This window comes from Argopecten irradians, chromosome 13 (genome assembly GCF_041381155.1).
Source record: "Argopecten irradians isolate NY chromosome 13, Ai_NY, whole genome shotgun sequence".
NCBI lineage: Eukaryota > Metazoa > Mollusca > Bivalvia > Pectinida > Pectinidae > Argopecten > Argopecten irradians.
The window spans coordinates 32,178,495-32,200,354 of record NC_091146.1 but is presented as its reverse complement, the minus strand read 5'-3'; the positions used below and the strand labels follow the sequence as shown (position 1 = coordinate 32,200,354).

The window sequence follows — 21,860 nt, the reverse complement described above, 5'->3', positions numbered from 1 at the left end:
GTGTTAAAATCTCACAATGCTGTGTATTAAAATCTCACAATGCTGTGTGTTAAAATCTCACAATGTTGTGTGTTAAATTCTCACAATGTTGTGTGTTAAAATCTCACAATGTTGTGTGTTAAAATCTCACAATGTTGTGTGTTAAAATCTCACAATGCTGTGTGTTAAAATCTCACAATGCTGTGTGTTAAAATCTCACTATGCTGTGTGTTAAAATCTCACAATGCTGTGTGTTAAAATCTCACAATGTTGTGTGTTAAAATCTCACAATGCTGTGTGTTAAAATCTCACAATGCTGTGTGTTAAAATCTCACAATGCTGTGTGTTAAAATCTCACAATGCTGTGTGTTAAAATCTCACAATGCTGTGTGTTAAAATCTCACAATGCTGTGTGTTAAAATCTCACAATGCTGTGTGTTAAAATCTCACAATGCTGTGTGTTAAAATCTCACAATGCTGTGTGTTAAAATCTCACAATGCTGTGTGTTAAAATCTCACAATGCTGTGTGTTAAAATCTCACAATGCTGTGTGTTAAAATCTCACAATGTTGTGTGTTAAAATCTCACAATGCCGTGTGTTAAAATCTCACAATGTTGTGTGTTAAAATCTCACAATGTTGTGTGTTAAAATCTCACAATGTTGTGTGTTAAAATCTCACAATGCTGTGTGTTAAAATCTCACAATGCTGTGTGTTAAAATTTCACAATGCTGTGTGTTAAAATCTCACAATGTTGTGTGTTAAATCTCACAATGTTGTGTGTTAAATCTCACAATGTTGTGTATTAGGGTTCTAGTTTTTAAGGTTCTTAGATTTTAGTTTATGCTCATTACAAGATCCGTATACGTTCTTGTGTTTGCTAATGTAATTTACTCTAATCGTTTCAGGTGTTGATGGAGTAAATACTACATGTATGAAGTGCATTATGATGGAGAATACGGGCCATATCTGGTCGATCATCTGTTAGACGACTATTTTTCTCCTCCGACTGTTTCCCTCCTCCGTGGTGTTTGTTGATTTAGAGTTCCTCCTATGTTACCTCCTGTACTACTGAGGTTATAAAAATAACAGGTATGTAAAACCACTGATAGCATAAATAATACGTTTTAGTTACAGAACGTGATAGCTAATAAAGCAACACAATTATCGTTATGTATGAACTTACTGAAAATAAACGCAAACAGTAATTGCATGCTCAATCACTACAGTTCTAGGTCATTACCAAAGCTCGGTCAATGCCAATGTTTGGTCAGTACAAAAACTTGGTTAAAACCACTGATAGCATCAATAATACATCTTTAGTTACGTATACGGCTAATGAAGCAACACAATTATGTATTAACTGACATAGCCGATTCTCAGTTAATTTACCAATGTGTGGTCACTACCAATGCGTGGTCACTATATTGTCACTACAAATGCGGGGTCACAACCAACGCATGGTCAATACCAATACTTGGACACTACTAATGCTTGGACACTACCAGTGCTCAGTCACTACTAATGCTTGGTCACTACCAATGCTCGGTCACTACTTATGCTTGCCCACTACCAATAATCGTTCACTACCAATGATCGGTCACTACCAATTCTTGGTCACTACCAATGCTTTGTCACTACCAATGCTCGGTCAATACTAATGCTTGGTCACTACCAATGCTCGGTCAATACTAATGCTTGGTCACTACCAATGCTCGGTCAATACTAATGCTTGGTCACTACCAATGCTCGGTCAATACTAATGCTCGGACACTACTAATGTTCAATCACTACCTCATATTTGTAACTGACATAAAACAGTTTGGATGAAGGGCTTTGTTGAATGTCACATTATTCAAACAATTATACTTCAGTATCTTCCGATATTCCGTAAGTTGATATTTAGTTTTGGTATAATAAAGTGCTTCGGTCAAAATAAAAGAGTTGAACGTAATTCAAATCTACAGAATCCAATAAAATGTATAAGCAATAAACGGAGGCCTGATACACGAGTTTGATCTTGTGCAAATAAATGAACTTAACCTTCAATGAAGGTCACGGATATCAACATATTAAAACTTTGAAAATAAATATTTATCCGGCATTTAAGAGACCTACGGACACGATACCTTGACTGACATGCTGGCAATGTATTTATTTTGTTTTAGTTTTGCTGATATAGGCTATTTTGTATGCTAGGTTATCAAATAAGGCAAAATGTCAAATATACCTGATGATATGTATTAATGTAACATGTAATAATTAGATATATCGGCATTCTTGGTTCAATTTTACTTGCATGTAAATATTTACAGACAACAAGGGCAGTTTCGTCTCAATATTCTGCAACTATTCAAAACTTATTTTATCGGAAATGAAAAGACATGTCTCCTAACAATCTCTAATCTAAAATGTTCTTCTTAATTTTTTCAGCTATGTGATATTGAAAGGCTGCACAGCTTTACAAAATGGCTAGCAGATACCCATCTCAAACCGAGACCACCAATTTTGCCCGTCTGTCTCGACTTGTGCTGGATGTCTGTAGCGATATCCTGCGAGATGTTCTGGACACCCACATTCCTCAGCCCGGACTCCATGCCATTCTCAATAGCCAAAAACATAATCTTAGACAGAAGCTTGTAAGCCGCCAGCTGTCGATTCTGTACCCACCTGGCAATGTGTTTCCTGGTACCCTTGAGGACCTTGACTTCAGTCTCCTTTACAGCCTTGTCCGTAACATACAGGGTATCAACATTTCACCTCATATAAAGGGGTGGGGTAGGGAACCAGACGCTGCAGACCGGTCACTGGCAGCCAATATTGACAGGTTGAGGGTCCAAAGGAATGAGGCTCATGGGCACCTAAAAAGAGCCTCTCTGTCCGATACAGACTTCCGTCGTATCTGGGGCATCATCCGTCAGTGTATCTCCGAAATAGAACAAGGCACACTGACAGGACATACATATGTCAGAGAAGTAGACAACCTGCTGAATGTGACTATGGACCCAGATACAGAGAAGGAGTTAATACAGAGACTTCAGGAGCAACAAGTGGAATTTGAGACAATTGTTGAGGGCCTGAAAGGTGAGTTTGTGTAGTAAGATATAATACTATAAAACGAGTACAGGTCTACTGTGCATATTTTGAATAGAATTTTATGAAACTTGGTGCTAATGTTTGATCAATTTCATCATTCAAGGGAAATTAATTAATGCATTTGATATAAACTTTCAAGGCCAGTGCTCTTGATTACATATGAATTACATTGATTGCTGTATATAACATAACCATTATGTGATAACTTAATTACAGTTACACTGGAAACAATGCATTTTCTGATTTATGTGATAATTACTTTTTTGTATGTAAATGGTTATGCAAAAGCTATGTATACAGGAAAGTTAAATGAGACTATGAAGCCATTTTATTTCATTTAAAAAAACTTGTTTGCTTTGTAAAAAATGAAGCGTGGATTCCTGATATCACTATATCCTTTTGATGGCCGTAGCGTATCTATCTATTAACCCCCTTTGCAGACATTGTGAGCTTCATTTTCAAGTTAGAAATATGCAAATGGACTCAAATCATAATGATGATTGCATTTTGTACAGAGAACAGGATATCTACTAAATTCTCTTTATTCAGTTTATCATTGTAGATGTATATATTGTAGCGGTAGTCATATTGTTGCTCATTTAGACTTATTCAAAATCAGTTGTACGCTAATATATAATTGTGCAAAATGAATGTTTTTGTAGAATTAAAGTAAGTTGATGACATGGTGCGGAGTCGGTTATCCAGCAGTCAACTTTTCCATTTAACCATCAGAAACTCAATAATTCTAATAAGGGAAGATATATAAATGAATTCCCTTCACCTACATCCAAGATTACAGGGGTCAAAAAGACTAAAATCTTTGAATGACTTCTTAGCCCTGAGACCTTATCATAGAATAGTTTTTTGCTTGTATTTAGGCCTACTTAGCATGTTCAAACGAATGACCCTGGCCAAGGTCACATGGTATTAACGACTTGTCAATATATTAGAGACCTAGATACCTGATAACGGGCCTGTACATTGTGGCATGCTGACGTCTAATGCTAGCACTTTATTAAATGAATGACCTCGACCTTTAATCAAGATCGAAGAGGGCAAATATGAATTACTTGCCTAAAGTACTAACCTTAGATAGTGGGCATGTACATGCTAGATGAAGCATTTCCAATTCACTCGAATGACTCGGGCCTACTTTCAAGGTTTTGGTTGTTAGATAGATGTCTTCTACTGAAGGATAAAATGACTTAATTGTGGTCAAAGAAATGGTGAGCTTTTTAGCTCATTTGGTCTTTTGTATGTTAAATTAGTATTGTGTTGATACTGTAAACATGATTTAATGTACAATTTCTTTATTTTGTTCTTTTCCTGGCAGCAAATCAAGAATCAATGGCGAGGGACATGAAAGAAATGAAAGGTAAAACATATTGTCAGTGAAGATATCCATAACAGGTTACAATCAAATGATGAAAATGGAGATTACAGGGATTCAAAGTTTGCTACTTTGCTAGTACTGTTTTAGCGGTATTTTTTATTTTACCGCTTTTCTCTACTTTAACGTACATATAGTAATAAATGTATACGTTGACCATTTGTGTAGGTTCCTCTAGGGCCTTTTGTTGTGCATATTGCATTTTGGAACCGATCAGTGAACAAGATGGCCGACAGACCGCCATCTTGGATTTTGATAGTTAAAGTTTGTTACTACTATTTCTCAGAAAGTACTTAAGCTATCTGTCTCAAATTCAATATTCATGCTCTTCTAGGGCCTTAGTTTTGCATATTGCATTTTTGTTTTTGGGACCAACCGGTGAACAAGATGGCCGATAGGTTGCCATCTTGGATTTTGATAATTGAAGTTTGTTACTGCTATTTCTCAGAAAGTAATGAAGGGATCTGTCTCACGTTTCATGTGCAGGTTTCCCTAGGTCCTTAGTTTTGCATTTGCATTTTTGGACAGATAGGTGAACAAGATGGCCGACAGGCCGCCATTTTTTATTAGGTCACCTGAGACGAAGTCTCAAGTGACCTATTCTAATCTCCTTTTGTCCGTCGTGCGTCGTCCGTCGTGCGTCGTGCGTCGTATGTCCGTAAACAATTTACATTTTCGACTTCTTCTCCAAAACCGCTGAAGCAATTTCAATGAAATTTTGCACAAACCTTCTAAGGCATAAGGCCAATCAAAATTGTGAATTATATGGTCCCCAACCCCCAGGGAGCTATGGGAGGGGCCAAAAGGGGTAAAATTGACTAAAATTTCAAAAATCTTCTTCTCCACTCACAGATGTGATGGAATTAAATACTCTTCATAGATAGAAAGGTCCTAAGGTCCTTTACAAAAATTGTGAATTATATGACCCTGGGGTCTCAGGTTTCCCCCTGGGGAGGGGGTTAAGTTTACTATAGTTTATATAGGGAAAACACATTTTTGAGTATTATTTGATCATTTGTAATAGGAAATGAGTCAAATATTGTCAGAATTATCAGTATGAGATGGCCATTGAATCCTATTAACCAATTTTCCATGACTGATCCCCAGGGGCCTTAGGGGCGGGGTCAAAAGGGGTCAAATAGGCTATAATTTCAAAAATCTTCTTCTGAAATTTTGGAACTGATAGAATCACATACTCTTCATAGATGGAAAGGTCTTAAGGTGTTTTATGAAAATTGTGAATTATATGACCCTGGGGTCTCACGTTTCCCCCTGGGAGGGGGTCAAGTTTACTATAGCTTATATAGAGAAAACACATTTATGAGCATTTTTTGCTCAATTTTCATAGGAAATGAGTCAAACTTGTTTAGAATTATTAGCCTGAGATGACATTTTAATATTATATCTATGTTGGTCCTAGTCAACCCCCTCGGGGCAGAGGTGTGGGGCCAAAAGGGGCAAATAGGCTAAAACTTTAAAAATCTTCTTAAATACTGGAAATGGTAGAATCAAATACTCTTCATAGATGGACAGGTCTTAAGGTGTTTTATGAAAATTGTGAATTACATCACCCTTGGGTCTCGGGTTTCCCCCGGGGAGGGGGTTAAGTTTACTGTAGTTTATGTAGGGAAAACACATTTTTGAGCATTATTTAGTCATTATAATAGGAAATTTATAGTCAATTGTTGTCAGAATTATCCCTATGTGATGGCCATTGAATCTTATTACCAAATTTTCCATGACTGATCCCCAGGGGCCTTAGCTATAGGGGCGGGGCCAAAACGGGTCAAATAGGCTAAAACTTCAAAAATCTTCTTCTGAAATTCTGGAACTGGTGGAATCAAATACTCTGCATAGATGGAAAGGTCTTTACAGTCCTTTACAAAAATTGTGAATAATATTACCCTGGGGTCTCATGTTTCCCTTCTGGGGAGGGGGTCAAGTTTACTATAGTTTATATAGGAAAAACACATTTAGGAACATTATTTGCTTAGTTTTCATAGGAAATTAGTCAATCTGGGTTAGAATTATTAGCCTGAGATAGCATTTTAACATCATATCCAAATTGGTCCTGGCTGACCCCCAGGGGCCAGAGGGATGGGGCCAAAAGGGGTCAAAATGGATAACATTTCAAAAATCTTACTTCTGAATTCACAGATTTGATGTAACCAAATAATCTTCATAGATTAAAAAGTCAAATTTATAAAATCACTGACTGACTTCAAGGGCCTGATGGGCAAATATATAGTGTTTATATGCATGTCTTTGTTTCATTCTGTATCTGATATCAGGTGACCGCTAAGGCCCATGGGCCTCTTGTTTTGATAGTTGAAATATGTTACTGCTATTTCTTAGAAAGTACTGAAAGGATCTGTCTCATATTTTTTATATGTAGGTTAATTCCCCTAAACACTAGTTGTGCATATTGCATTTTGGGACCGATCTGTGAACAAGATGGCCGACAGGCTGCCATCTTGGATTTTGTTAGTTGAAGTTTGTTACCGCTATTTCGCAGAAACAACTGAAGCGATCTGTCTCAAATTTTATCAGTATTCAGTATGTAGTCAAAGTTTGAAAAGCAGAGAAAAGATTCCTCTTTCCAATGTCAGGCATAGAAAATTCTTTGGTGTGGGCGTCAAGATCCCTCTGGGATCTCTTGTTAGTTTAGGAATCTGGTATGTTGACAAATATAGTTTATCTTACACAAAGTATTAGGTCAGTTGAGATGAAACATGGCTACCAAAGGACAATCATGAATTAATTAAGGCAAAATAGCATTGTTATTATTTATTGTACCTGTGGGTGTTTAGCTTACATGGGCCGAAGGACAACGGTTTGTTCAATGTCATGGTGTCTGGCCTCGACCAATGCCATCAGTCCTTCCGTCCATCAACCCTCCCCTCAATCTGAGGGGTAGGGGCCATGAGGGTCAATTTGGCTGTTTTCATATAAACAACTTCTTGGGCACTTGTTGTGCATATTAGAACAAGTGCATATTCATTTTATTGACAAGTTGGACAAGTCACAAGCAGCTATGTTGAATTTTGATAGTTGAAGTTTGTTGACGCAATTTCTCACACAATAGTCAATGAATATTTATCAAATGTCAAGCATTGGTTTCCTAGGACCATAGTTGTGCATTTTGAGAGAGATTGGTCATAGGGATGGCGGACAGGCAGCCATCTTGGATTTAGGTAGTTCAAGTTTGTTACAACGTTTTCACAGATAGTACTAAAGTCTCCGTCTCAAATTGCAATCATCTTGGGCACCTAGTTATGTAAATTACATTTTAATAGAACCGGTTAGACAATAAACATGGCTGACAGACAGTCATCTCTGATTTCTGATAGTTTTATATTGCATTTTCATTTAAATTGCATTAATAACACTTCCACAAAATGTACTTAAGAGAGAATCATCAAATAAAACTTGTAGGACCCGTTTGGTCCTTCAGTTTTGAGCAAATCCAATTCACATCATGACGGACAGAGGCCATATTGAATTTAACAATGGAAGTGTCTTGTTGTTATGCAGAATTTATTTCGAGCTTTAGTTTATGTAGATTTATATTTGTTCAATGAAAAGGGACAAGAAGGGAAAATCAGAGATCGTTCTTTACATTGACTGACACAGATCATTCTATGGTGGGTGCTAGGATTCTTCTGGGATCTTTTGTTTCATTGTATTGTCTCTGTTGTGCAACTATAATATATTATTTTTTTTTATTTTGTAGAAATCCCTCCTGAACTTAAACCAATGATAGGTAAGTCATCTCAACATGATTATATCCACTACCTAGACTTCTACACACCCTTGACACAACAATAAGGTCTTTATGATGTATGTCAATCTGATCAACAGTGATGAGGTGGTGTAATGGTCACTCGTCTATCACCAAGCCGGCGGGGTTCCAGCCTGCATGGAGTGAAAATCCGTATTACCTGTCTGATCGGGTGATCATACTGTCCCTCAATCCTCTCACTCTTACACGCCTTGCACACTTGGTCGTAGGTTTTCATTATCAATCGATGTAAATAAGCAAATTTCATAGTTAATATAATCAAAACTAAAACCATGCTCGATATTCCAGGGGTTGCTATCAGTATCGATATATCCACCCCTGGACTTTGTCAAAGAAAAACTGAAGACTGTGTGTTACAACAGATGCGCTGGTAGTTTGGTCCTTTAATGTACAAAATGTGCGTCAAAAGAATCAAATAACGGTACACTGTGAAGTTAGGCATTGTTCTCTGCAAATTCTGCAAAGGAAATATATACAAACATGTAATTGGTCAGGTTTTGTTCCTAGGCCGTCTTCTCAGTTCTTGACATAGTCCATGGGGGAGGTCATTACGACAGTGGTAGTAATAATATTATATATAATGGAATATTGAAAATACACATATAATAAACAAAAGCAACTGTTTTCTATTTTATACAGAAACAACTATTAACAGGATCAAAACCGAAAAAGAAAAGAAATTTCTAAAAACCAAAGCCTTCTACGATGCTGAAGAGAAGCTCCGAATGAACAGAGTTTTAGTGATCCAGGGAAACACTGGGGACGGAAAAACGTCTACAGCATTCCAACTGCTACACTCGTTAACAGAGGAGCAGCAGAGCAGAAAACCACTTCAGCTTCATAAAATTAAGAAATTGGATTTACTGGCTCCAAATTCTAATCTTGTTTGTATTATTGATGACATATTCGGACAGAAAGATATTAGTAAATCAGATGAGGGAGAGTGGAACAAAAGGCTGAAGCATGTAGAAACACTTTTTGTTGATAAACAAAACCAGACAAATATCTTACTTATTACTATTCGAAATGAAATATTTAATGCTTTGACAGAACAGTCTCTAGGGACAGTTTTTACAGAAGAAAATATTGTTGACCTGAGCTCAGACACGTACAAAATCAAAGAAGAAAAACAAGAACTATTAGCAATGTATACACCCAAAAACGTTTCATGGACAGAGAAAGAAATGACAAAAATTCTAGGTTGTGAATTGCATATTGGATTCCCACAATGTTGCCACCTTTTCTCCAAGTCTGATGAATTGCAGAAAAAAGGGGCTGAATTTTTTGAAAACCCTTTTCAATTTTTCAAAGATGCTCTGTCAAAATTACCAGAATGTTCTGCCATTTTGTTTCTCTTCCTCAATGATGGGGAAATAAAAGTAAATGATTTAGACCCAAATGGGGACAAAGTAGACAAAACATTGTTAGAACAAGCATTTAGGATTAAACTGGTTAATAGTGAGGATAGGACAAAAAGGGAGTATGAGGAGAAAGTAGATTTTGTAAGAGAGAGTTTAGATAAGCTATTAGGATTTTTGGTAAGGAAGGAGAAACATTGGTTGTCTGGTGAGGAAGTGTACAGATTTGATCATGATTCTATATATGTCACAGTAGCTCTGTTGTATGGAAATAAAACACCTGTCGGCTACATAAAACATTGTCCAAGAAAAGCACTCAGTTATCTAACAACTGTAAAAACATCTACAGACATGGTTGTCATATCACCTGGCCATTACAATGATTTGTGTGAACGTTTGCTCCGAGAGTTTGAGAGTGTGAAGAGGTATATGTATTGGTATGATACTGTGATTGGCTCTCTAGATGTGTGGAAAGAATTTGTTGAGATATTTGATAAGTATTTGAATGAGAAAAAGGTTAATAAACTCAACATATTGAATAAAGCATGTTTGTCTGGATCAGCTGAATTAGCTTTGTATCTATTGAAAAATGGTGTGAAACCTGACGAGGACACAGATTGGTGGAGATTGATTGCAGGAGGTCGATGGTCTGGTGAGAGAGATCTAGATATACTCAAGGAAATTGTTGTTTACTTGAATGATGAGATGAAACAGGAATTGTTAAATAAAGCATGTGAGTATGAATCATCAGAGTGGGGTATGTATCTGCTCAGTGTCGGGGCCAAACCTGACGAGGACACAATGTTTTTTCATATTTTATAACGTTAAGTAAAATAAGAAGCTCAAACTTTTCAATGGTGTTAATGGTGTAAAGTAAGTAACTTTTGTAACTAAAGAAAAATACTAAATCGTCTACTCCTGTTTTTGATAGTGAAAAAATACCATTTGTCAGCGGTGGAGCATCTTTAAAGAAATAAAGTATTTTTTGGAAGATAGGACAAAAAAAAGTTAAATATTATTTTCGACGTTATAGTTAATTCATTTGTTAACTAATTCACTTGAACAACTTTTCTCGCCTCAATGAATTTCAGATAACCAACCGTATGATTTCTCGATCAGATCGACGAATCAAAACAAGGGGGCGTTGCCGAATAACTAATGCACATTACATGACGCTGTGTGGGCGGGATTACTGTATGGATAAATACGGATGTATTTCGTAAATTGTCATTTCCAAGTGACTTGAAGAAGAAAGAAGATAACAAGATGCCTGTTGCTGTCATATTTGGAAGTAGCTATGTGGAGCGCCTTAGACAATACTGCGGCGGAAACTTGAGAGTACCTTTCCCTACCGTTTTTTCCGGCAAAGGAGGATTGAGAACGGACAAGATCAATCCAAGATTTCTGCAGAGGGCCCTTGATCTACAGGCAGATGTTGTTTTCCTTAACGTCGGCGGGAACGACATTACAGCTGAGTCAAGGCCAAGGGATATTTTCAACCGCATCGTTGAATTGGTTGAAGCTTTCAAGAGCCAAGGCGCAACCCGTGTTTTCATTGCCAAGATATTACCAAGAGGTTCATTTAGACCAGCAGGCCTCACCAAAGTCATATTTGAAAGGCAGAGAAACAAACTCAATAAGCTGCTGCATAAGAAGTTCCAGGGAGACTTTGTTCAGTTCCGGGATGTGAAGTTCCCAAAGGACTTCCTTCCAGACCTGGTTCATTTGAATCCAGCCAGCGGGAATTCCGGAATGAAGAAATATGCTGCCCGCATTAGGAACTGCTTATGTAGCTGCCAGTAGCTTTATAGCTCTTGTAAGCTATCAAAACGGCCCCTTTTTAGGGCCACCAAACTTCTCAAGAAGTATCCTTTAACGCTCGAAATACGCAAAACGTCCATCTCATTACACAATGTAATCCCTGTAACAATGCTCGAAATACGCACACAATATATTCCAAAACCCGTCTAAACAATGCTCCAAATTAATTTCCAAAAGTTGTGTTATAAAATTTTAATTATTATAATTCAATCTACTTTCAATAATATTTTTGTAACCTTTTTTTTCTCTATGAATTCAAACGTTAAAAACGCCGACGTATTTTTTCGTTTAGGACTGATACAGCCGAGTTATTATTATACTGCAAACTTTATGAAATATAATCGATGGTTCCTAAATGTATATGTATATATCAAAACATGTATATTCATACATAATTATCAGACTTGCTAAAATAGCCTCTACTTACCTTGTATTCAACGTCGGGTTGAATACAAGGTAAACGTCGGGTTTCCACGCCATTCTCAATTTTTTTTCATCGTGGAATGAAAAAAATGAATAGGCCAATCAGAAAGCCAGAAACAAAGAGAAAATTAATTATAAAAAGATAGATACAAATTTATATTCATGAAACTCAATGTGTTTCCCTACTTTGGAAATGAAACCACAATCCGCGAGGGTTTTCACCCAAAAAAGTACAAAACACGTTCTTTTGTAGTAAACTCCTAGTAAAACAAATCACGTGCTTATACATCATTCGTGTCATTGGCTAAAAATGGAATTGTGTTTATGGGTTACTAGTGATCACGTGATTATGTCTTTATTTCCAAATATAGTGATTTCGCTGACCTCTTGCGTGTATAGTACTATGTAAAATAGAAATTTTACCGATTTCTTATCTTGGCCCTAAAACGTCTACAAATCGACACTCTGATGGGTCCATAATAATATAAACTGTATCTAAATCTCAGATCCCTGTGTTTCGCAACAGAATATTTGCGGCATTGTAGATAATGGAACGGCAAATGAAAATTGACTGACAACACGAAAATAACTTTATGGTGACAATTATCTACATATTTATCCTAATTTAGATTGTGTATTATATACCTATATTTCAAATATGCGGATCACACCCATTTATTATTTTCATGCGATTTCGGTCAATATATTCAAATTATATAGATAACGCATATATCAGACTAAAAAGGGCCAAAACCAGAAAGCTATTCTTTAATAGCTATTAATTTCAAAAAGAAAATTTACACAAAAATAGATGCGTGCAAATGATATGCACACTGACATTCACAGTTTCAATGAGTTTATTTGTTCATGTGTGAAGAATAAACGAACGTATCTTGAAGGAAAATATTAGTCTACAAAATATATTACAGTAGTAAATGTGTCAATGCGAAAGTTGCAAATCCCCTCCTCCTTTCTCAACACGGGCTTGGGACCGGCTATGGCGGAGTTAGATATTTATCGCAATCTTAAATATAAGTAATGGAAGCATTATGTTAACACGTGCTTAGTTAAATACAATATAAAATAAAAAATGTGGAAATATGTTCGTAAATAATTTTGGCTTGACATCAATAAAAAATACTCTCGACAAAACAATATTTCCACTGTAAATGGTGAGTTCTGATTGATCAATAGTGAGTGATAATATCAAAACTTGATAATTTAACTCGGGTCGAAAAAAACGTATATTTTCACAACTAAGCCTTCCGTTTCAAAGCAAAAAATGTAATAAGCCGTCACATTGTGGACTGCTGTGTCTATAGGTTCATATTCTTTATTTTGCTTAAGTTTTACAACTTACCGCAACATATAAACAAATATATACATAATAATAATGCATAATAATTCAATTTTGCATTTTCATTAGATTAAACAATTACTTTATCAGCCCATAAAGAAACAAATCGTTGCTTCTGATTGGCTGTGATGACGGCGTAATATTACATAGACAAGAGTCCAAAAATAAATTTTGAATATTGAAGAGAAAGTAGTATATTGTGTTGTATATAGACTTGTTGTGTTACGTGATATCAGGTATTAATTGGTTTACGATATCAATGCAATCATTTATTTTACATTTACAGATTACTTAAAGTAGGCGAAATATAACTAAAATAATAATGTGAACTAGAAATTTGGCTCAAAGGAATGATGCATGATTTGTATTAAAACAAGACTGATTTTTTTTATAAAGCACTATTAAATAGAAATGTTTCATAAAATGTTTGGCGGTTTATGGGTGTTTATGGGCGATACATAAAACTCATTATTCTTAAAGACAAACTTTATTTTGTTTTAACATAAATAATTAGATTATGTCACAAAAGAATCGGAATGGTTACTAAATTATTTACATGTAAGTTGCTTCATTAGCTAGTAATGGGTAATTGCTGTGCGATATTTGGCTTTAAAACACACCTTTTTACACAAAACTCATTTTATAAGACAGACTATATTTTAATTCAACATAAATAAATCGATTATGTCATAAAAGCGTGGTTAATAAGTTATTTACATATAGTATTGGGTAGTATTGGGTATTTAGTCGTTTCGTTGGCCAGTATTGGGCGATATTTGGCTTTAAAACACACATTTTTCCACAAAATTAATTTTTAAAGACAAAATATAGTTTAATTTAATAGTATTAATTAGATTAAGTCCCAAAACAGTGGTTTATTAGATATTTACATGTAGCATTGGGTAGTATTGGGTATTTTGTCGTTTCATTAGCTAGTATTGGGTAATTTCCGGGCGTTATTTGGCTTTAAAACACACATTTTTACACAAAACTCATTTCATAAGACAAACTATATTTTAATTCAACATAAATAATTAGATTATGTCATAAAAGCGTGGTTAATAAGTTATTTACATATAGTATTGGGTAGTATTGGGTATTTAGTCGTTTCGTTGGCCAGTATTGGGCGATATTTGGCTTTAAAACACACATTTTTACACAAAAGTCATTTTATAAGACAAAATTTATTTTAATTAAACATAAATAAATAGATTATGTCATAAAAGCGTGGTTAATAAGTTATTTACATCTAGTATTGGGTAGTATTGGGTATTTAGTCGTTTCGTTGGCCAGTATTTGGCGATATTTGGCTTTAAAACATACATTTTTGCACAAAATTAATTTTTAAAGACAAAATATAGTTTAATTTAATAGTATTAATTAGATTAAGTCCCAAAACAGTGGTTTATTAGATATTTACATGTAGTATTGGGTAGTATTGGGTATTTTGTCGTTTCATTAGCTAGTATTGGGTAATTTCCGGGCGTTATTTGGCTTTAAAACACACATTTTTACACAAAAGTCATTTTATAAGACAAAATTTATTTTAATTAAACATAAATAAATAGATTATGTCATAAAAGCGTGGTTAATACGTTATTTACATCTAGTATTGGGTAGTATTGGGTATTTAGGTCGTTTCGTTGGCCAGTACTTGGCGATATTTAGCTTTAAAACACACATTTTTGCACATAAATAATTTTTAAAAGCAAAATACAGTTTAATTTTAATAGTATTAATTACGTTAAGTCCCAAAACAGTGGTTTATTAGATATTTACATGTAGTATTGGGTAGTATTGGGTAGTATTGGGTGGTATTGGGTAGTATTGGGTAGTATTGGGTATTTAGCCGCGCCCGTACGGGTACGACAGTATGGTGTCACTCCTACAGGGAGGGGTGAGTTCGGTACGAATGTCCTACATGTGGCGTGTTTGTTACAGAGAGAATCTATAGTAGCAGACTTGTGTAAAGATTACCCTGACCTCGTACATGGTACTGATGTGTTCGGACAAACACCGCTCCATGTGGCGGCGATGATAGGAAACTGTTCTATGTTCCAGACAGTAGAAAAAACTGTACTTAAATATTTGTGTAGACACCAATGTCTGAGAGTAGACGGTTCTTTGGTACATATAGATTGTGTGTGTGTAGTCAGTACATGTGTCAGTTAGTGGACGTGTGACGTGGGGAGGACTGTGTTACATCGGAGTTGTGTGAGGGGACAAAAGGATTTGTGTTTGTATATCTGTAGGTCTTACCCCGCCATGACGGCGTGTAGAGATAGTGACGGCCGTCATTGTCTACATTATATAGCTGATAATACAACAGATGTAGACTTATTTATTGAGGTGGAGAATGTTGTGAGTAAACACTTAGAATCATTACATCAACATCACAATATTAAAACGTTACTGGACGGGAGGGGAAATCTGTTTTAGACTTGGCGAAGGGAAAGACGGAGAGACTGAGACCGGGAGAGAGGAACCCTTTGTATGAGCATCTTTCTGGAGTGTTTTCTAAATAAATATGACATCATTCACACTTGTAAGTATACACAAATAATCATCACAAATCATATTAAACAATCATACATCAATTCCAGGATAAAATTAAGTATTTTCAAGAGGACAATCGATCCATTGCCGAGTTTATAATCCCGATTTCACCGAACGAATTCGAGCTGCGCCTCTAGGGGTGTCCTCGACGACGTCCGAGTACGGGTCACAAACTAGGACGTTAAGTCAGATCAATCAATCAAATAAACAGCAACAGAGTATTATGTAATATATATACATTAAAAATAATGAGTAACATTGAATGATATTTTTTTTCCTTCTTTGTACAATATTTGATATGTTACGTATAAACCAGTCATTAAAACAAAATAAAATACAATGTTTTGATAATTCAGCAGCTTGTTTTAGGGTTTTATATTTTCGATCGTTTCTTTTAAGAGCTAAACACATATATTTCACATTGGTTCAATAAAAAACTTTTTTTTTAAATTGCGAATACAAAATGAAAGACGATGTGTAAGCTATTCAGATTTTTATTTATTTATTTAGTTTTTATTATTTTTTTTTTTTATTGAATTTTTTTTTTTTTTTTTTTTTTTTGCTTTGGTTGTATGAAAAAAAAGAGTAAAAAATCCAAGATGGCGGACGTCATTTCATTAAGCATCGCTGACGGAAAACGTTATATAAACAACATTAAAATAATTGCACTTACCTAGTATTTTGTGAGGTGACCTTTGGACTTGATAACTGCCAACAAACGGCGAGGTATTGAATTATATAAAGATTTGACGTATTGCAGAGTGAATGACACCCATATATCTAATATCGCTAGAAACAACTGGTCTGCAGATCCGATGTTCCGGGAGTTGTTTTGCAAAGTTCTTTTGATTCTAAGCCACAAATTTTCAATAATATTAATGTCTGGTGATTGTGCAGGCCATATAATGGTTGGTATATTATTTTGCAGCTTAAATTCGTTTAAAAGGTGAAATCGATTATAATTCGAAGTATCAATGGATTTAATTATTTAATGACTCACCAAGGATTAAAATAAATAACTGAACACATAACACGTGCTTATCGCATAGTAAATACTTAGTAAAGGTGATCACGTGACGACATTTCATTTACTCGATTGGACGAGTTTCGCAATGCATTAATTTGAAAATATTTAGACTCCAAAATGTTATTACTATTGCATGCATATCATTTTGACTTGCACATATGTACTGTTTTACTATAAATAATGAACTAAAATGAGCTATACAACTGTCATTTCCACGTTTTGTAATTAAATGATATAATGCGATTTGACCAATTCAATAGGTCTAACCGGCTAATCTAGAATTCACCTCACAAAATACTAGGTAAGTGCAATTATATTAATGTTGTTTATATAACGTTTCCCGTCAGCGATGCTTAATGAAATTACGTTCGCCATCTTGGAAAATCGCGAATACTTTTGTCACGGCGCTGTAGCTTATAATCACAGGGACCTGGCACGAATTTTTTAACTAACAGTATATATATATATATATATTATAGTATCGATACTATAATATGTATATATGTATACTGTTGGTTAACAAAGTTTGACTAGAAGCCCTCCTTACGGGGTACTGACTGAAAATTATACACATGGTGGGGCTGATCCCCTGGGTACCTGCTATATTAACGACTTCACTGAAACTAAGCATGGAATTGCACTCATATTGCATTGGTATCAAACTTATGGGGCGAGGAATCAAAATTGTGCAAGTGTGCGATTGACCTCCAGAGACATGAAAAAGGTAGTATCCTTATGGAGAGAGAATTTAAAAGTGTTTAAATTATGGGGCTGACCCATCGGGAGTATGTGTGTGTGGGTTAAAGAGTTAATTTTGTGGATAAAAAAAGTTTGAAAATTGGCTTGGACGAGTTTGAAAATGGGCTTGGACGAGTTTAAGAATTGGGTTGGACGAGTTGAAAATTGGCTTGAGTTGGTTGTAACTGATGCAGTTTAATGCCTTTTGCATTAAGAATACTTATTATTTCATACACGATTTTCTTGTCTTGTGAACTATGTTTTGTTGACATTTTGCGTTCACAAATATTGTTTCCTTTTTCGTGAAACCTTTGTCAAAAGGAACCAAAAACATCAACTTGTTAGTAAATATATAAGTAATTTGTATCTAATGTCAGGGGCTCTTAAGCCCCTGGGTCTATAGCAGTCATTTTAGCATACAATAAAAGACGATGTTTTGACGATTCAACATATAGTTTGGGTTTTCATTTGGCCGAAGCTATTTGCCCGGCAGTTGGTCACAGAAATACAATTTGACTATTCGCCCAGCAGTCAGGTACAGAAAATACAAATTGACTTTTCGCCCGGCAGCCAGGTGAAACGATTCAATGATTTTATTTTGCATCCAGACACGTGATAATGCCTAACATACGGGATATAACAAATACAAATGTATAGGCATGAAAGAAAGAGGAAAAGTCCATTTAGAACACTCTTAATGCATACTGATAGTAAACCTTTCATCTTGTTTTCATTTGGGCTAATTAGGAAGTAGTTTGGTCTATACAACAGCATTATTAAAAAAAACAAATAATGAAACTCATTTTCAACATGTTCTGAGCTCATATTACAAAGTCGATCTTTCTTTAGGAATATTTTGCCATTTGCCTGTCTCAATGGGAAGCTTTAAGTTACATGTACAAGTACGTATTTTGTTTACTTATAATTAGTTATTTTCGGACGTCACAATATTGTCAAATATTTCTCAAATTTAAATTCAGTTTTAAAAATCAAATAGAATTGTCCTACCGATGAGTTCTCGACATCAGAAAACCAGTTTGTGGATGAACTATCCATGGCTCCTTTGTTTTAAATAGTGTTTGAAAAACTTGGGCATGGTAATTTTATTTTCAACTATATATGAAAAACCAGTTTCATCAAATATACTTTAAATTGTGCTTATCTACTTGTAGAAATTGGTTCCATTATCATGTAGACAGAGAGCTAATCTCATTAAAATGCTACTTAATTTATCGTCATAACATAACAATTTATTCCAAAAACGAGCCATTCGAAGTTTGATATTTAATTCCAACGAAAACCGACCAAGTAATCCATACACTATAAAAGTAGGATCTCACTCTCAATATCCTTTTACAGAATTTCAAATACATTTGTTCTAGTTTCTTTAGATTTTCAAACCCCCAGACTTCCGAGCTGTACAAGTGAACTGGCTCCACTTCCGAATCGAAAATATTTAATTGTAAGTCAATTAGAGAAATACAGTTTGACAATTCGCCCGTCAGCCGAGTGCAGAATACAGTTTGACTATTTTCCCGCCAGTCGAGTACAGAAATACTGTCTGAATATTCGCCCAGCAACCTGCTAGTATTTGATCATTTGTTACTCTAACAACACATTTACAACGGCACCACGATATTCGAAGTGTCTATCAAAATATCGTGATACGTATCGCATCGTGAGCCCTACATCGTGATACGTACCGTATCGTCACATATACCTCGCGATACACAGCACTATCCAATTTACTAGCAATGTTATATGCATACTGACTTTCAGGAACAGAACCATCAGGGTTCGGTCTCCCGAACATCAGATCCACTGGTAATGCGATCTCTCTGCCGAACATCATAGAACAAGGCAATTTTCCCGATGAGTCGTGAACTGATGACCTGTAGGTCACCTTGAGAAGAGCATCTGGAATATCCAGTCACGCTGATTATCATGTACGAACATCGACAGCATGATCTCCAATGTGTTTGTTTAAGGCACTCGACAATGGCGTCGCTCTGAGGATGTAGCGGTGTCGTCCTAGTTTTGTCATTCCCCTTGATGTTACAAACGTCTCTGAAAGATCCACTCTCAAAATCCCTACCCTGATCTGAGTGTCTAGGTACAACAAACTGTGTGATAAAATATCTGCAACGATAACCGCCTCCTGGTCCGGCACTGTGTATGCGCCAACATCACTTCGTGAAGTAGTCACCTACGACAAGCAAGTATCGGTTTCAAACTGGTGGCCGGCACTGGACCCATAACAGGCAACACGCATGGAGCCCATAATATTGTTTCAAGAGAGCTTTGTGAGATCTCTAAGAACGTTTTCTGCGCGCAACATCATAATTACGGCACCACTGCTCAACATTCCTTAAACCGTACCAGAAATACATTGTCCTTACTTTACCAAGAGTTATCAGGAGTCTTTTGCTATGCCAAAATGACCAGCAGTCTTGTAATCATGAAGCTCCGCAAGAACAACTTCACGGAGGACCTCGGGCAACTCAACAGAAAGGCCATGGTCGCTTTCAAACTTCCTGTAGAGAACCCCAGACTTGAGATACAACACATCCCAGCATGACCAGTAATGTTTCACCCCTGGAGACTGACCCGATATGTCCTTCCACGAAGGTTTTTGTCTTGTCACCATCCAACCTACAGCCACACGTATGACTCTATCATCAACTTACAACTGTTGTAACCTCGAATGACACCCCTTCATCGACTGGTCGCAGAAGCTCAAGAGTATGAACCATTCCCCAAACTTTTAGTGGATACATCTGGCTCAAACGCTACACATATTATCGTGAACATCATATTTTGCATCAGTTTTCTCACGATGTGAACATGATATCATTACACGAGACCTCATGGAAAGATCATCAGCATTATATGACGCTTCCCCCACGTGGGTGAAATGGTGACCAAAGAGGTAGCAATGGAATTGCTTTACGGCCTTTATAAGAGCGAGTAATTCTCGTCGGGTCAAACAGTAGGACGTTTCATGCCTGCTCAGGGATTTGATGTAATAATCGATAACCCTTTCCTGGTTGTCTCGAGAAATGCCAAGATCGGCGCGGAAACAATTCTGTTCTTGAGCTCAAATGAAGATTCATATGCATTAGTCTATTCAAAGACGTGATTACAATCCAATAATTAATTTTTCTTTGTTTTCATACCAAATCTGGCTTTCTGATTGGCCAATATTTTTTTTTTTTTGCATACCACTATGAAAAAAAAAAATCCGAGAATGGCGCGAAACCCCGACGTTATCGTGACATCACAATAGAGACATTGACGTTGCGTATTGATTCGGAAAAAAGAGTCCCTTGAAGAACCACTGTAATGTTACATTTAAACATACTTCATTTTATCAAATAGAGTATAAAATCAATTATAAGTATTGGTGTCACTATTTTTTAATTTTATCGGGGTATGAAAAGAAAAATTGTTTGCAAACTTTTGTGAGAATCCGCTACGCGGATTCACACAGTTTGCAAACATTTTTTTTTCATACCCCGATAAAATTAAAAAATAGTGACATCAATGCTTAATTAATTGATGCAGTGGCCTGACGATAGTTGAGAAGTTTTGGATGAAGATAGTCTATATTTAATTGTTAGTTAATAAACTATCATAAAACACACATATATATACATTGTAAACTAGTATCTTATAATTATTTTTCTTTCTTTTAAACTAAATCTGGCATTCTGATTGGCCAATTGTTTTTTTTCTTCTTTTTATACCAATAAAATTATTTTTCTTTGTTTTTATACTAAATCCGACATTCTTATTGGTAGATTAATTTTCTTTAAACTACTATAATTATTTTTATTTGTTTTCATACTTTTCGACTTTCTGATTAGTATATTCTTTTTCTTCATAGAAGAAAAGATCCGAGAATGGCGCGAAAACCCGACGTTATCATGACGTCACAATAGAGACGTCGACGTTGCATATTGATTTAGAAAAAAGAATCCTTTGGAAAATCAATAGAATCGTATGTTTAAACGTATCTTGTGTTATCAAGTAGTCTGAAAAATTAATTATAAACATAATTAATGTAACTATTTTTTAACTTCATCGGGTTATGAAATAATTTTTGTTTGCGATTTTTTGTGATAATCTGCTACGCGGATTCACACAGTTTGCAAAAAAAAATCATGACGTCACAATAGAGATGACGACGTTGCGTATTGATTTAGGAAGAAAATGATCCACTGGAAAAGCAGTGAAATCGTATTTATGTTATCAAGTACAAAAAACATGTAGTCTGAAAAATCAATAATGAGCATTTTTGTCACTATTTCTTAA

The 21,860-nt window shown here is 35.6% G+C and overlaps 1 protein-coding gene and 1 pseudogene across 2 annotated transcripts; both read left to right on the top strand.

Annotated features, from left to right (window-relative positions):
* The first annotated feature begins 893 nt into the window (after positions 1-893).
* LOC138305479 (uncharacterized) lies at positions 894-10,608 on the top strand. Of its 2 annotated transcripts, none has more exons than XM_069245716.1 (5): positions 894-1,070; positions 2,412-3,062; positions 4,417-4,449; positions 8,198-8,227; positions 8,906-10,608. In XM_069245716.1, the coding sequence occupies exons 2-5, from the start codon at positions 2,447-2,449 to the stop codon at positions 10,444-10,446; spliced, it is 2,220 nt and encodes a 739-aa protein (XP_069101817.1). In that variant the 5' UTR covers positions 894-1,070; positions 2,412-2,446; the 3' UTR covers positions 10,447-10,608. The 2 variants fall into 2 exon arrangements, with proteins under 2 accessions (XP_069101817.1, XP_069101816.1); XM_069245715.1 differs by having other exon boundaries at positions 895-1,070; positions 4,408-4,449; positions 8,906-10,606.
* Positions 10,609-10,890: 282 nt separating this feature from the next.
* LOC138305824 (uncharacterized) lies at positions 10,891-17,994 on the top strand (annotated as a pseudogene).
* Positions 17,995-21,860: the final 3,866 nt, after the last annotated feature.